This window comes from Hyperolius riggenbachi, chromosome 7 (assembly GCF_040937935.1).
Source record: "Hyperolius riggenbachi isolate aHypRig1 chromosome 7, aHypRig1.pri, whole genome shotgun sequence".
Lineage (NCBI taxonomy): Eukaryota > Metazoa > Chordata > Amphibia > Anura > Hyperoliidae > Hyperolius > Hyperolius riggenbachi.
Genome location: NC_090652.1, coordinates 314,507,774 through 314,523,773, shown reverse-complemented (window position 1 = coordinate 314,523,773; position 16,000 = coordinate 314,507,774). Strand labels below are relative to the sequence as shown.

The window sequence follows — 16,000 nt, the reverse complement described above, 5'->3', positions numbered from 1 at the left end:
GAATTTTCTGTTAGGTTTTCAACTCCCACATGGGTCACATGAGACCCCTGAGAGATTTCTGAAATAGGCACTGCTTAGTTGAAAACCCTTTTTTATTGCTGACTGCAGAGTTTATCAAAGATGCATTTTTGCTGTTGGTTCTGCAAAGTGATGGCAGCAGCACAAAATCTATCTTTTTAACATTCCTCACTATGATCTGCTATGAGCCAGATGAGAGTGGTGAACTTATTCCCCCTAATATTAGACAATATTTCATGAAACCAGCCGAGACTTGCAGCATCACTCCACTTCTCTGTTCTTCTCCAGCTTATCAGTAAATTCCAAAAATGTAAAATCGCTTCTGGAATCGATAAATCTCCCTCAGCTGACAGGAAATCACTATATAGAAGATCGGTTGGATAAATAGAACTCTGACATTGAACTTACTTGAATTTGCCCAGCCAGGCGTCAGCGATGGGGGCTCCGAATATGGGGGTGAAGTAGCAAATGGCGGAGAAAGCGTGATAGACGGTGGTGGAATCATTCTCGCTCCAGTGAAGATAGTTCAGGAAGTAGAGAACAAGGACCGCTGTGGAGAAAGAGAGACAGCATGTTACTGTACCCCGCTGTGTATTGTGGTATACAGGTACCCCGCTGTGTATTGTGGTATACAGGTACCCCGCTCTGTATTGTGGTATACAGGTACCCCGCTGTGTATTGTGGTATACAGGTACCCCGCTGTGTATTGTGGTATACAGGCACCCCGCTGTGTATTGTGGTATACAGGCACCCTGCTGTGTATTGTGGTATACAGGTACCCTGCTGTGTATTGTGGTATACAGGTACCCCGCTGTGTATTGTGGTATACAGGTACCCCGGCTCTGTATTGTGGTATACAGGTACCCCGCTCTGTATTGTGGTATACAGGTACCCCGCTGTGTATTGTGGTATACAGGTACCCCGCTGTGTATTGTGGTATACAGGTACCCCGCTCTGTATTGTGGTATACAGGTACCCCGCTCTGTATTGTGGTGTACAGGTAACCTGCTGTGTATTGTGGTATACAGGTACCCCGCTGTGTATTGTGGTATACAGGTACCCCGCTGTGTATTGTGGTATACAGGTACCCCGCTCTGTATTGTGGTATACAGGTACCCCGCTGTGTATTGTGGTGTACAGGTACCCCGCTCTGTATTGTGGTATACAGGTACCCCGCTGTGTATTGTGGTATACAGGTACCCCGCTCTGTATTGTGGTATACAGGTACCCCGCTGTGTATTGTGGTATACAGGTACCCCGCTGTGTATTGTGGTATACAGGTACCCCGCTCTGTATTGTGGTATACAGGTACCCCGCTCTGTATTGTGGTATACAGGTACCCCGCTCTGTATTGTGGTATACAGGTACCCCGCTGTGTATTGTGGTATACAGGTACCCCGCTCTGTATTGTGGTATACAGGTACCCCGCTGTGTATTGTGGTATACAGGTACTCCGCTGTGTACTGTGGTATACAGGTACCCCGCTGTGTATTGTGGTATACAGGTACCCCGCTCTGTATTGTGGTATACAGGTACCCCGCTCTGTATTGTGGTATACAGGTACCCCGCTCTGTATTGTGGTATACAGGTACCCCGCTGTGTATTGTGGTGTACAGGTACCCCGCTCTGTATTGTGGTATACAGGTACCCCGCTGTATATTGTGGTATACAGGTACCCCGCTCTGTATTGTGGTATACAGGTACCCCGCTGTGTATTGTGGTATACAGGTACCCCGCTGTGTATTGTGGTATACAGGTACCCCGCTGTGTATTGTGGTATACAGGTACCCCGCTGTGTATTGTGGTATACAGGTACCCCGCTGTGTATTGTGGTATACAGGTACCCCGCTGTGTATTGTGGTATACAGGTAACCCGCTCTGTATTGTGGTGTACAGGTAACCTGCTGTGTATTGTGGTATACAGGTACCCCTCTGTGTATTGTGGTATACAGGTACCCCGCTGTGTATTGTGGTATACAGGTACCCCGCTGTGTATTGTGGTATACAGGTACTCCGCTGTGTACTGTGGTATACAGGTACCCCGCTCTGTATTGTGGTATACAGGTACCCCGCTGTGTATTGTGGTATACAGGTACCCCGCTGTGTATTGTGGCATACAGGTACCCCGCTGTGTATTGTGGTATACAGGTACCCCGCTGTGTATTGTGGTATACAGGTACCCCGCTGTGTATTGTGGTATACAGGTACCCCGCTGTGTATTGTGGCATACAGGTACCCCGCTGTGTATTGTGGCATACAGGCACCCCGCTGTGTATTGTGGTATACAGGTACCCCTCTGTGTATTGTGGTATACAGGTACCCCACTGTGTATTGTGGTATACAGGCACCCCGCTGTGTATTGTGGTATACAGGTACCCCTCTGTGTATTGTGGTATACAGGTACCCCGCTGTGTATTGTGGTATACAGGTACCCCGCTGTGTATTGTGGCATACAGGTACCCCGCTGTGTATTGTGGTATACAGGTACCCCGCTGTGTATTGTGGTATACAGGTACCCCGCTGTGTATTGTGGTATACAGGTACCCTGCTGTTTATTGTAGTATACAGGTACCCCGCTGTGTATTGTGGTATACAGGTACCCCGCTGTGTATTGTGGTATACAGGTACCCCGCTGTGTATTGTGGCATACAGGTACCCCGCTGTGTATTGTGGCATACAGGTACCCCGCTGTGTATTGTGGTATACAGGTACCCCGCTGTGTATTGTGGTATACAGGTACCCCGCTGTGTATTGTGGTATACAGGTACCCTGCTGTTTATTGTAGTATACAGGTACCCCGCTGTGTATTGTGGTATACAGGTACCCCGCTGTGTATTGTGGCATACAGGTACCCCGCTGTGTATTGTGGTATACAGGTACCCCGCTGTGTATTGTGGTATACAGGTACCCCGCTGTGTATTGTGGTATACAGGTACCCCCTCTGTATTGTGGTATACAGGTATCCCGCTCTGTATTGTGGTATACAGGTACCCCGCTGTGTATTGTGGTATACAGGTACCCCGCTGTGTATTGTGGTATACAGGTACCCCGCTGTGTATTGTGGTATACAGGTACCCCCTCTGTATTGTGGTATACAGGTATCCCGCTCTGTATTGTGGTATACAGGTACCCCGCTCTGTATTGTGGTATACAGGTACCCCGCTCTGTATTGTGGTATACAGGTACCCCGCTGTGTATTGTGGTATACAGGTACCCCGCTGTGTATTGTGGCATACAGGTACCCCGCTCTGTATTGTGGTATACAGGTACCCCGCTGTCTATACTAGCCATACTGGGGGCAACTATACCAGCTATGCTGGGGGCAACTATACTAGCCATACTGGGGGCAACTATACTAGCCATACTGGGGGCAACTATACCAGCCATACTGGGGGCAACTATACTAGCCATACTGGGGGCAACTGTACTAGTTTACTGGGGGCAACTATACCAGCCATACTGGGGGCAACTATACCAGCCATACTGGGGGCAACTATACCAGCCATACTGGGGGCAACTATACTAGCCATACTGGGGGCAACTATACTAGCTTACTGGGGGCAACTATATTAGCTATACTGGGGGCAACTAAACTATACTAGCTATACTGGGGGCAACTATACTGGCTGGGGGCAACTATACTAGCTATCCTGGCTGGGGGCAACTATACTAGCTATGTAGTACATATGAGGCGGTCCGTGCACTGCGTCTTTAAATCACATTTATTATCCAAGGTTATCACCAGCAGACATTGACATTGTATACGTGTTCACAACGTGCATGAAGCGGAACAATCTGACCTGTGTCCAAGACGGATGCGGGGGTGTGACCAGGGGATGAGAGGACGGCACAACAGCCGTTTCACGCCGGTGTGGCGCTTGCTCACGTGCGTGTGTCCTTGGGCAATGGCGGCGCGTTCGGACCTCTGTGATGTAGACAAGAGGCCCCGCCCACCGCGTTCGCCATTGGTCCGCGGAACTGTGATGCGATAGTGACTGGGCTAAAGGGGAGGGGCCGTGTCATGTGACGTGTCATGTGTGTCCTGTGAGTGACAGGGGAAACTCTTCTACTTTGGACCAATGGTTGTGCAGGGGGGAGGATCGCCTTAATACGGCGAATACAACAGGACTGCGTTACGTAAACACCATTGTGCACACTGCAATAAACATTTGCCAAGGAACATTGGCGTGTTAAAAACTGTGCTAACACATTATTAACTTAAAATAAAGCTTTAAACCATGTGATATTGAGAAAAGTGATCCATTATAAAAGGGTAAAGTCCATCCCATCTATACACATTCCTATGATTGCACCTATACCCCATGATTCTTTTGATGCCTGCTGACATAAGAACCCTCTTTGTTTACCTTTATTAAATACTATAGATTAAAAAGGAACAAGACCACCTCAATTCCCATTCTAAAATCAACATGCAGTTTGGGAGGCACATGGAGAGAAGGACACAAAAAATCAGGGGGGGACCCCCGAAAACAAAAGGGCTGCCTAAAACCCACCCAAACCTAAAAGCCCTATCAAGGGCTATTTTGTCCCCTACCCTTGTGTTTAATCCTACCAGGGTACCGGGGTTAGAGCCAGGGTGGCATAAAGTGCGTTCCCCCAATGCTCACTGGAAAAAGTAAGCTGGGAGCGTAATTATACAGCAAGAAAGGGGGGGGGGGGGGGAAATCCAAAGGATCCCCAGAGATTGGTGTGGCATCCAAGCGGTGCACGCCCAACCCCCCAGGGGCAGGACAGGGGTGCACCGGGCACGACCGTGCAGACAGGGAGGAATTCGTGCATTAGGGGGGACGATCACCGGGGCAACTTCATCCCCCCCCGGTGACGTCCTTTCCTCCCTATTCTATATGCAGGAAAAGGTGGCACTACCATCAATATATTGGTGGCAATATCTGTCCACTCTCATCCCTGTATTGCACCTGTCACCCGGCTGCCCCCATGTAATCCATATCCCCCAAGTGGGTGCCCGTACACCGCGGGCGCCACCTTCGAGTACAAATCAGGAATGGAGATAGTTGCAGCTGAAAAGAAGGGTGGAGACCCGAAGGGGAGAAAAAGCCCATAAAGGGGCGAGAAAATAAAGAACGGAGACAGACGAGTGGGCAGGAAGCGGGGCAAAACCTTAAGGGGGGGCACCCCTATCGGGGTTAAATACCGAATGGACAGAGACCTGTCCATGGGTAAATGTTGAAAAGGCAAGGGGGGGGGGGGGGGGTTTCGAGAAGGGACGGGAAAAGGGGGGGGGGGGGGAGGCCCAAGGGGGGAAGTTGCACTAAGTTCTAAGGGTCCAGGAAGCAGGACAGTTCTAGCCTGTCATTGAGGCCCAATGGCCCCATTGCCTGCGTACGTAGAATCACCCGGGATTCTCGTCGGGTGAGCTCCTGATCCCTATTTCCTCCCCTCCTCGAATTTGTGACATGCAAAAGTCCTGCAAATCTCAGGCATTTTGCTTTACCTTCGTGGGCCTGTCTAACATGATCAATCAGGCATGGGCACCCCTTCCCAGATTTTATGGATTTGAAATGCTCCCCCACTCTCTCTTTGAGGGGCCTGGTGGTTTTGCCCACATAAAAGAATTGACAGGGACAAAAGATGACATAGGAGACAAACCTGGTCTGGCACGTTATGAATGCTCTTACCTCCCACTGCACTCCCCCCATTCTGAGGTTGGTGCCCTCCATCATCCGTGGACAATATTTACATCTACCGCATTTGTGGTTCCCCTTGGGGCGTCTATTGCTTAGCCAATTAGATGGTGGAATTGAGCGGTACTCACTCCGTGTCAGGATATCCCCTAAGGTTGGAGCCCTTCTATATACCACACGTGGGGGGTCAGGAAAGATCTTATGTAGTGTGGGGTCCCTAATTATAAGTGACCAATTCTTCTTTATAACTTGGGATAACCTTTTGGCCATGGGGGTATAATCAAACGTGCAAGTGAAAGAACCGCCTGCATCGGGTTTGGGTCGCCTAGTTAGGAGGGTGGACCTGCTCTTTTCTCTAGCCCTAACCTTTGCTGCTTCGAGGGCAACACCATCATAGTCCCTTGCCCGCAGGCGTGCAGTAAGTTCCCCTGCTTGCTTCTCAAATGAACCTAAATCGGTGTTGTTGCGTCTAAGGCGCAAGTACTGGCCGTATGGCAGGGATGCCCTCACGTGTTCAGGATGGTAGCTGCTTCTATGCAGCAGTGAATTGACAGCCGTGGACTTTCTAAAGCCCTCACAAATCAACTTGGCCCCATCTGGTTTGATCATCAAATCCAAAAAGCACGCCCCCCTGTCATTGATTTCGGATGTAAAGCGCATGTTGATCCTGTTCACATTGAGGTGCTCCATGAACTCCCCAAATTCCTGAAGGCCTCCCTGCCACACAACCAGCACATCGTCCACGTAGCGTGACCATGTTTTAATGTTCCCTTGGAAGGGATTGGATGGATTAAACACGTAATCCTCCTCCCAGGCCCCCAAAAAGAGCCCCGCATAGGTACATGCCACAGAGGTTCCCATGGCCGTCCCGGAAGTCTGGTGGTACCATCCTCCGTCAAACATAAACGCATTATGCGTTAGGACGAACCTAAGACATTCACACAGGTAATCTTTGTAACCCGTGTCTTTATTGGTCCTATCCAGGAACCTGCGGACCGCCTTGATACCCTCCTCGTGGGGTATCCGGCTGTAAAGGCTTTCGACATCGATCGTGGCCAATCTGTATCCAGGTTGCCACACCACGTTCTCGGCAACGTTAATTGCGTCCAACGTGTCAGCCAGATAGGTTGGAACTCCCACGAGGAGGGGGCGCAACAGATGGTCCAAGAAGCGGGAAAGCCGTTCCGTGAGGGACCCACACCCGGAGACTATAGGTCTCCCCGGTGGGTTCTCCATAGATTTGTGCAGCTTGGGAAGATGGTACCACACAGGGTATCGGGGGGACACGGGTAGAAGGTCAGTAGCCAACCTCTGTGGCATGTACCCCTGTTCGACCCCTCGCCTTAACAATGTGCGAAGGGCCGACTGGTATTTTATGGTTGGGTTGTGACCCAAACGTTCATAAAATTCCCGGTTTTCCAGCTGCCTGTAAGCTTCCCGTGTGTAGGTCTCACCGGTCATGATGACCACGTTTCCCCCCTTATCCGCCTGTTTCACCACCAGGTCGCGGCGAGACCTGAGCCATCTAATGGCCCTCCTCTCTGCACTGTTTAAGTTATCTGGTGCCCTGTCGTAACACAGGGCCCTCATCTCGTCCGCGACCTGGTGGAAAAACTGGTCTATTGGGGAACCGGGGGGAACTGGTACTGCTTGTATGGACCTACACGCCCTGAAAGCCCCGGGATTGCCCAGGCCCAGGTGTGGGCTGAAATTTGCCCAGCCAGGCGTCAGCGATGGGGGCTCCGAATATGGGGGTGAAGTAGCAAATGGCGGAGAAAGCGTGATAGACGGTGGTGGAATCATTCTCGCTCCAGTGAAGATAGTTCAGGAAGTAGAGAACAAGGACCGCTGTGGAGAAAGAGAGACAGCATGTTACTGTACCCCGCTGTGTATTGTGGTATACAGGTACCCCGGCTCTGTATTGTGGTATACAGGTACCCCGCTCTGTATTGTGGTATACAGGTACCCCGCTGTGTATTGTGGTATACAGGTACCCCGCTGTGTATTGTGGTATACAGGTACCCCGCTGTGTATTGTGGTATACAGGTACCCCGCTGTGTATTGTGGTATACAGGTACCCCGCTGTGTATTGTGGTATACAGGTAACCCGCTCTGTATTGTGGTGTACAGGTAACCTGCTGTGTATTGTGGTATACAGGTACCCCTCTGTGTATTGTGGTATACAGGTACCCCGCTGTGTATTGTGGTATACAGGTACCCCGCTGTGTATTGTGGTATACAGGTACTCCGCTGTGTACTGTGGTATACAGGTACCCCGCTCTGTATTGTGGTATACAGGTACCCCGCTGTGTATTGTGGTATACAGGTACCCCGCTGTGTATTGTGGCATACAGGTACCCCGCTGTGTATTGTGGTATACAGGTACCCCGCTGTGTATTGTGGTATACAGGTACCCCGCTGTGTATTGTGGTATACAGGTACCCCGCTGTGTATTGTGGCATACAGGTACCCCGCTGTGTATTGTGGCATACAGGCACCCCGCTGTGTATTGTGGTATACAGGTACCCCTCTGTGTATTGTGGTATACAGGTACCCCACTGTGTATTGTGGTATACAGGCACCCCGCTGTGTATTGTGGTATACAGGTACCCCTCTGTGTATTGTGGTATACAGGTACCCCGCTGTGTATTGTGGTATACAGGTACCCCGCTGTGTATTGTGGCATACAGGTACCCCGCTGTGTATTGTGGTATACAGGTACCCCGCTGTGTATTGTGGTATACAGGTACCCCGCTGTGTATTGTGGTATACAGGTACCCTGCTGTTTATTGTAGTATACAGGTACCCCGCTGTGTATTGTGGTATACAGGTACCCCGCTGTGTATTGTGGTATACAGGTACCCCGCTGTGTATTGTGGCATACAGGTACCCCGCTGTGTATTGTGGCATACAGGTACCCCGCTGTGTATTGTGGTATACAGGTACCCCGCTGTGTATTGTGGTATACAGGTACCCCGCTGTGTATTGTGGTATACAGGTACCCTGCTGTTTATTGTAGTATACAGGTACCCCGCTGTGTATTGTGGTATACAGGTACCCCGCTGTGTATTGTGGCATACAGGTACCCCGCTGTGTATTGTGGTATACAGGTACCCCGCTGTGTATTGTGGTATACAGGTACCCCGCTGTGTATTGTGGCATACAGGTACCCCGCTCTGTATTGTGGTATACAGGTACCCCGCTGTCTATACTAGCCATACTGGGGGCAACTATACCAGCTATGCTGGGGGCAACTATACTAGCCATACTGGGGGCAACTATACTAGCCATACTGGGGGCAACTATACCAGCCATACTGGGGGCAACTATACTAGCCATACTGGGGGCAACTGTACTAGTTTACTGGGGGCAACTATACCAGCCATACTGGGGGCAACTATACCAGCCATACTGGGGGCAACTATACCAGCCATACTGGGGGCAACTATACTAGCCATACTGGGGGCAACTATACTAGCTTACTGGGGGCAACTATATTAGCTATACTGGGGGCAACTAAACTATACTAGCTATACTGGGGGCAACTATACTGGCTGGGGGCAACTATACTAGCTATCCTGGCTGGGGGCAACTATACTAGCTATACTGGGGGCAGCTATCCTGGCTGGGGGCAACTATACTAGCTATACTGGCTGGGGCAACTATACTAGCTGTACTGGCTGGGGGCAACTATACTAGCTGTACTGGCTGGGGGCAACTATATTAGCTATACTGTCTGGGGGCAACTATACTAGCTATACTGGCTGGGGCGACTATACTAGCTATACTGGCTGGGGCTACCATACTAGCTATACTGGGGCAACTATACTAACTATACTGGGGCAACTATACTAACTTCATTGGGGGCAACTAGCTTCACTGGGGGCAACTATACTAGCTACACTGGGGGCAACTGTACTAGCTATACTGGGGGCAGCTATACTGGGGGCAACTATACCTACACTAAGGGCAACTATACTAGCTATATTGGGGGCAACTATACTAGCTATACTGGGGCCGCTATTCTGGAGGGGGAAGAGAGCGGCAGAAGGAGGGGTCCCAGGTGAGGGGGGGGGGGATATGTCCCCCCTCCCTACCGCTGCCTCCACAGCCCCTCCATCTAGCCCTGCTTCCCCCTCCTGGGGGTACAGCCTTCATATCACTCTCATCCCGGGTTCACTTTAAATTAGTTAGCTCCGCCCTCATCTGGTCATGCCCATTTTTCGCCGCAGGTTATAGCCACGCCCATTTTTTTATTTTATTATTTTTTTGGGGGGGGGGGGTGTCTTTTAATTCCCAGCACCGGGTGTCAAATGCCCTAGGTACGCCACTGCCGCTGTGTATTGTGGTATACAGGTACCCCGCTGTGTATTGTGGTATACAGGTACCCCGCTGTGTATTGTGGTATACAGGTACCCCGCTGTGTATTGTGGTATACAGGTACCCCGCTGTGTATTGTGGTATACAGGCACCCCGCTGTGTATTGTGGTATACAGGTACCCCGCTGTGTATTGTGGTATACAGGTACCCCGCTGTGTATTGTGGTATACAGGTACCCCGCTCTGTATTCTAGGCTAATAATGACTTTAGTAAAGAGGTTTTGCTGTAAACATCTCCTCTTTCAACTTCTGTTTATTCAGCTGCGATTGTCTAGTTTTTTTTATAGTCACTTTCATGTTTAGCAATCAAGAAAAAATAACAATGCTGGAACTTTGTTTGGTTTGATGACTGTGCCGGAGTCGCGCTCTGTAGTGGAGGGGAAGAGATAGGAGAGCACATGGGAGGCGGGGAGGGGAAGGGGGGTGGGCTCTACAGTTATTAACAGGCAGGCTGAGCATTATATGGAGTGGTACTCTACGCGCTTCATTCTTGAGCCTATCCAGGCCGGGACCCCCACAGAGACGCCCATCAGCCATCTCTGCAAATACCGCCATAAGGGATGAACCGCAGTCAGTCACACATTCCAGAGCTGAACAATCCACAGGCAAATTAGGCAGGTGCCTGGGGCCTTGAGAGACACCAGGGGCCTGGTTAACACTAACCACCGCCAAATATTACCAAAAAAAGCAAGATGGCCATCTGGGATGTGCAAAAGTTGCTATCGTGTCCAGGGCCCCTTCATCAGTACTTGACACAGTCCAAACACATGGCCAGGATTATCTGCCCAAATGGTGGCAATTCTGTGATTCGCACACCCCTGCAACATGACACAGCCGGGAGGGTCACACTGCTATCCAAAGTCTGCTCATCAGATTATGAAAGAGATTCTTCCACCAGGCCAGTTCCTTCCGTGTCCTCTCTCCGCCCCCCGTGGGCCGTGGTCACATAACGTACATGCCACTGGGCCATGGGGTACAGACGCATGGCGGGGATAGAGAGAGGCTGCAGGACACAGGAAGGACAGGAGAGTGTGCGCTCTGCTGCCAACAGTGTGCTCTGCCCCTTGGGAGCACGCTGTATGTGGGGGGAAGCCGGGGGTGTGTGTTTTGTTTGTCATTTCAAAATCTGCCACCACGACCACTGCGCTCCTCACCGCCTTCTTTTGAGGTCTTTCCACCCAGAGAAACCAAAGTTATGATCATTTTCGCATGGAAATCTATAAAATTACAATCAAGCAGCCACGTTGCAGCATCAATCTTCAACAGATTCGATCATACTGATTGAATCTGCCGGTAAAAATAGGCAAGTGTATGGGCATGCTGAGATTGCAGCTCTGCACAAAACAGTTAACAGAGAAACTAAAAAGTAAATAAGTTTGTTTTCATCCACAAGAAAAGCCCCTCCCCCCGTCCCCCTCGTTATCATCAATCCCATCAGATGCTGTCTAGACTGATCACTCTCCTCATCAAATCTCTGCCCAAATTAATGTATATTGATTCCGGGGACTGCGGGCAAATAATTACATTTCCTTCCTGCGCAGAGTGCCCGCTCTGACTTTATTTGTGTTGGCGAACCGGACAAGTTCAATCGAGTGAGATAATTGTCTGCTAAATGGAGACATCCTCCAGCGTGACACCAGCTCTGCGCACTGCGCCAAATCCAGCAGTCACCGCGGCCAAACTTACCAATCCAATCTCCCCCTGGTGGATCTGTTACCTATACAAGCATGGCTCAGTCCGCGCACCCATCATAATAATAGTATGGTAGGACATTAGACTATGGCCTCAATTCACTAAGATCATGCTAGAGATAATAAGGCAAGAGAAAACTTACCTCCACACGTGAGAGAGTTATCTTACCTCTTCATTCCTTAAGTTACCTCTCCTGTAGTTAATTTACCTCCTCTGTAGTTAATTTACCTCCTCTGTAGTTATTTTCACATGCAGCTAATTAACAGCCTGTCTTTAACTCTGGAGTTATTTTAAGGATTGGGGAGTTAATTTAAAGACAGAAGAGTTAACTTTAGGCTTGCCTGAGGTAAAATGTTTCCTGAATACTACATGCCTTATCACCATGGTGACAACTCTAGAAGAGTTATTAAAGACAGGAGATAAGCTTAGTGAATTGAGGCCTAGCTATGTGTTATACGCCGGTGGTGTAGATAGCGCTACCGGAGGAGCGGGATTCGGGAGACAGATGGGCACTGCGCAGTGGGCGACACTGGACAGGTAATGTATAAATGCGCACACGCACATTTATACACTGTGGGGCAGTGGCGAGGCGGCGAATGCTACTGACGCGGACAATTCCCGAGAGATTTTATGCTGAAATTGATCGGGAATCAATCTGCGGTGTGTGTGGGCAGCTGACAGATCTTTCTGTAATCTGATTCGATCAGAGAGAGATCTGTTTCTTGGTTGAATCTGACCATCATCGCTAGATGTATGGGCACCATAATGGTTAAGGGCTCTGACACAGGCGACCTGGGTGCAAAGTGCCAAGTGCCACAAGCAAAGTGCCAAGTGCCACGTGCAAAGTGCCTCATGCAAAGTGCCACGTGCAAAGTGCCACATGCAAAGTGCAAAGTGCCAAGTGCAAAGTGCCACGTGCAAAGTGCCACATGCAAAGTGCCAAGTGCAACGTACGAAGTGCCACGTGAAAACACGTGCAAAGTGCCACGTGCAAAGTGCCACGTGCAAAGTGCCTCATGCAAAGTGCCACGTGCAAAGTGCCACATGCAAAGTGCCATGTGCAAACACGTGCAAAGTGCCACATGCAAAGTGCCAAGTGCAACGTGCGAAGTGCCACGTGAAAACACGTGCAAAGTGCCACGTGCAAAGTGCCAAGTGCCACGCGCAAAGTGCCTCATGCAAAGTGCCACGTGCAAAGTGCCACATGCAAAGTGCAAAGTGCCACATGCCAAGTGCAAAGTGCCACGTGCAAAGTGCCATGAGCAAACACGTGCAAAATGCCACATGCAAAGTGCCAAGTGCAACGTGCGAAGTGCCACGTGAAAACACGTGCAAAGTGCCACGTGCAAAGTGCCAAGTGCCACGTGCAAAGTGCCTCATGCAAACTGCCACGTGCAAAGTGCCTCATGCAAAGTGCCACGTGCAAAGTGCCACATGCAAAGTGCAAAGTGCCACATGCCAAGTGCAAAGTGCCACATGCCAAGTGCAAAGTGCCACGTGCAAAGTGCCACGTGCAAACACGTGCAAAGTGCCACATGCAAAGTGCCAAGTGCAACGTGCGAAGTGCCACGTGAAAACACGTGCAAAGTGCCACGTGCAAAGTGCAACGTGCAAAGTGCCACGTGCAAAGTGCCACGTGAAAACACGTGCAAAGTGCCACGTTCAAAGTGCAACGTGCAAAGTGCCACGTGCAAACACGTGCAAAGTGCAAAGTGTCACATGCAAAGTGCCACGTGCAACGTGCCAAGTGCAACATGCAAAGTGCAATGTGCAAACACGTGCAAAGTGCCACGTTCAAAGTGCAACGTGCAAAGTGCCACGTGCAAACACGTGCAAAGTGCAAAGGGTCACGTGCCAAGTGCAAAGTGCCACGTGCAAACACGTGCAAAGTGCAAAGTTTCACATGCAAAGTGCCAAGTGCAAAGTGCGAAGTGTCACGTGCAAACACGTGCAAAGTGCAAAGTGCCACATGCAAAGTGCCACGTGGCAAGTGCAAAGTGTCACGTGCAAACACGTGCAAAGTGCCACGTGCAAAGTGCAACGTGCGAAGTGCCACGTGCAAAGTGCCAAGTGCCACGTGAAAACACGTGCAGAGTGCCACGTTCAAAGTGCAACGTGCAAAGTGCCACGTGCAAACACGTGCAAAGTGCAAAGTGTCACATATAAAGTGCCACGTGCAACGTACCAAGTGCAACATGCGAAGTGCCACGTGCAAACACGTGCAGAGTGCCACGTGCCAAGTGCAAAGTGCCACGTGCAAAGTGAGAAGTGCCACTTGCAAACACGTGCAAAGTGCCACTTGCCAAGTGCAACGTGCGAAGTGCAATGTGCAAACACGTGCAAAGTGCGAAGTGGCACGTGCAAACGTGTGCAAAGTGCCACGTGCAAACACGTGCAAAGTGCCACGTGCCAAGTGCAAAGTGCCACTTTGCACTTTATATGTGACACTTTGCACTTTGCACGTGTTTGCACGTGGCACTTTGCACGTTGCACTTTGAACGTGGCACTCTGCACGTGTTTTCACGTGGCACTTGGCACTTTGCACGTGGAACTTTGCACTTACATAGTTACATAGTTACATAGTTATTTTGGTTGAAAAAAGACATACGTCCATCGAGTTCAACCAGTATGGCACTTTGCACGTAGCACTTTGCACGTAGCACTTTGCACTTGGCATTTTGCAGTATTTTGCACGTGGCACTTCGCACATGGCACTTTGCACGTGTTTGCACGTGGTACTTTGCACTTGGCACATGTCACTTTGCACGTTTTTGCATGTGGCACTTTGCACATGGCAGGCAGCAGCTGGCCTGGTGTGTGCAAAGCACACCAGTGCTGGTCGTAATGGAGAAAGCTACGCTTACGGATCATTACGCGTAATTTTACGCTATTACGCATTACGAAATTACGCTTGCGGCATTGACAGTAAATTTCGGTACATGTCCATAATTACGCATAGCACTTACGCAATTACGCGTAAGTATACCGTATTGCAGGTTATTACGTTATAGAGTTACGCGTAAAATCCTGCTAGCAATTAATGCGTAAGGTCATGCTGCCAAGCGGAAAAGTTGACGCATGGATCAATGTTAGGTAGCCGCCGACTTTAAGGGTTAATAGCAAAGCCCCCTTAAGTGCTAAGAGCCTCAAATTTGGAGAATATATTAAGGAGATCAGAAGGAATAAGAGGAAAAAAAAATTTTTCAAAAAGACCTTATAGTTTTTAAGAAAATCGATGTTAAAGTTTCAAAGGAAAAATATATACATTTAAAAACCCGCCGACTTTAACGGTTAATAGCAAAGCCTGCTTAAAATTTAGGAACACCAAATTCACAGGGTATATTAAGGGGATCAGTGGGAATAAGAGGAAAAATTTTTTTTTCAAAAAGACCTTATAGTTTTTGAGAAAATCGATTTTTAAGTTTCAAGGGCGAAAATGTCTTTTAAATGCGGAAAATGTCAGTTTTTTTTGCACAGGTAACAATAGTGTTTTATTTTCATAGATTCCCCCAAGTGGGAAGAGTTTTACTTACTTCGTTCTGAGTGTGGGAAATATAAAAAAAAACGACGTGGGGTCCCCCCTCCCAGACCTCTTTAACCCCTTGTCCCCCATGCAGACTGGGATAGCCAGAATGCGGAGCACCGGCCGCGTGGGGCTCCGCACCCTGACTATACCAGCCCGCATGGTCCATGGATTGGGGGGTCTCGGAAGGGGAGGGGCAGCCAAGCTTTCCCCTCCCCCTCCGAGCCCTTGTCCAATCCAAGGACAAGGGGCTCTTCTCCACCTCCGATGGGCGGTGGAGGTGGAGGCCGCGATTTCCTGCGGAGGGGTTCATGGTGGCATCTGGGAGTCCCCTTTAAAAAGGGGTCCCCCAGATGCCCACCCCCCTCCCAGGAGAAATGAGTATAGAGGTACTTGTAGTACCCCTTACCCATTTCCTTTAAGAGTTAAAAGTAAATAAACACACAAACACATAGAAAAAGTATTTTAATTGAACAAAAAACATAACCACGAAAAAAGTCCTTTAATATTCTTAATTAACCATTAATACTTACCTGTCCCTTTAAAAGCCAGTTCCCACGCAATATCCTCGGAAATATACTAATCAGTTACAATGTAACAAAGTTATTCAATGTAACAACTTTGTTACATTGTAACACCACTGCACCCGACGTCACTCACCGCTGCCGCCGCCGCCACGTCTGCGCTGCAGGACCCGACAGAGCTATAGCTCAGAGCTCTCTAAG

At 49.6% G+C, this 16,000-nt stretch overlaps 1 protein-coding gene and 1 long non-coding RNA gene across 2 annotated transcripts in view; one reads left to right on the top strand and one right to left on the bottom strand.

Moving 5' to 3' along the window:
• LOC137525226 (uncharacterized) overlaps window positions 1–16,000 on the top strand; it is a 100,158-nt gene that overhangs the window by 50,762 nt on the left and 33,396 nt on the right. The gene's annotated exons all lie outside the window — the stretch shown is intronic.
• The window catches only part of SLC15A2 (solute carrier family 15 member 2), a 98,398-nt gene that overhangs the window by 74,090 nt on the left and 8,308 nt on the right, over window positions 1–16,000 (bottom strand). The window contains exon 3 of the mRNA XM_068246214.1: window positions 427–568. Coding sequence (XP_068102315.1) covers window positions 427–568 — 142 coding nt within the window. The remainder of the gene's footprint in view (window positions 1–426; window positions 569–16,000) is intronic.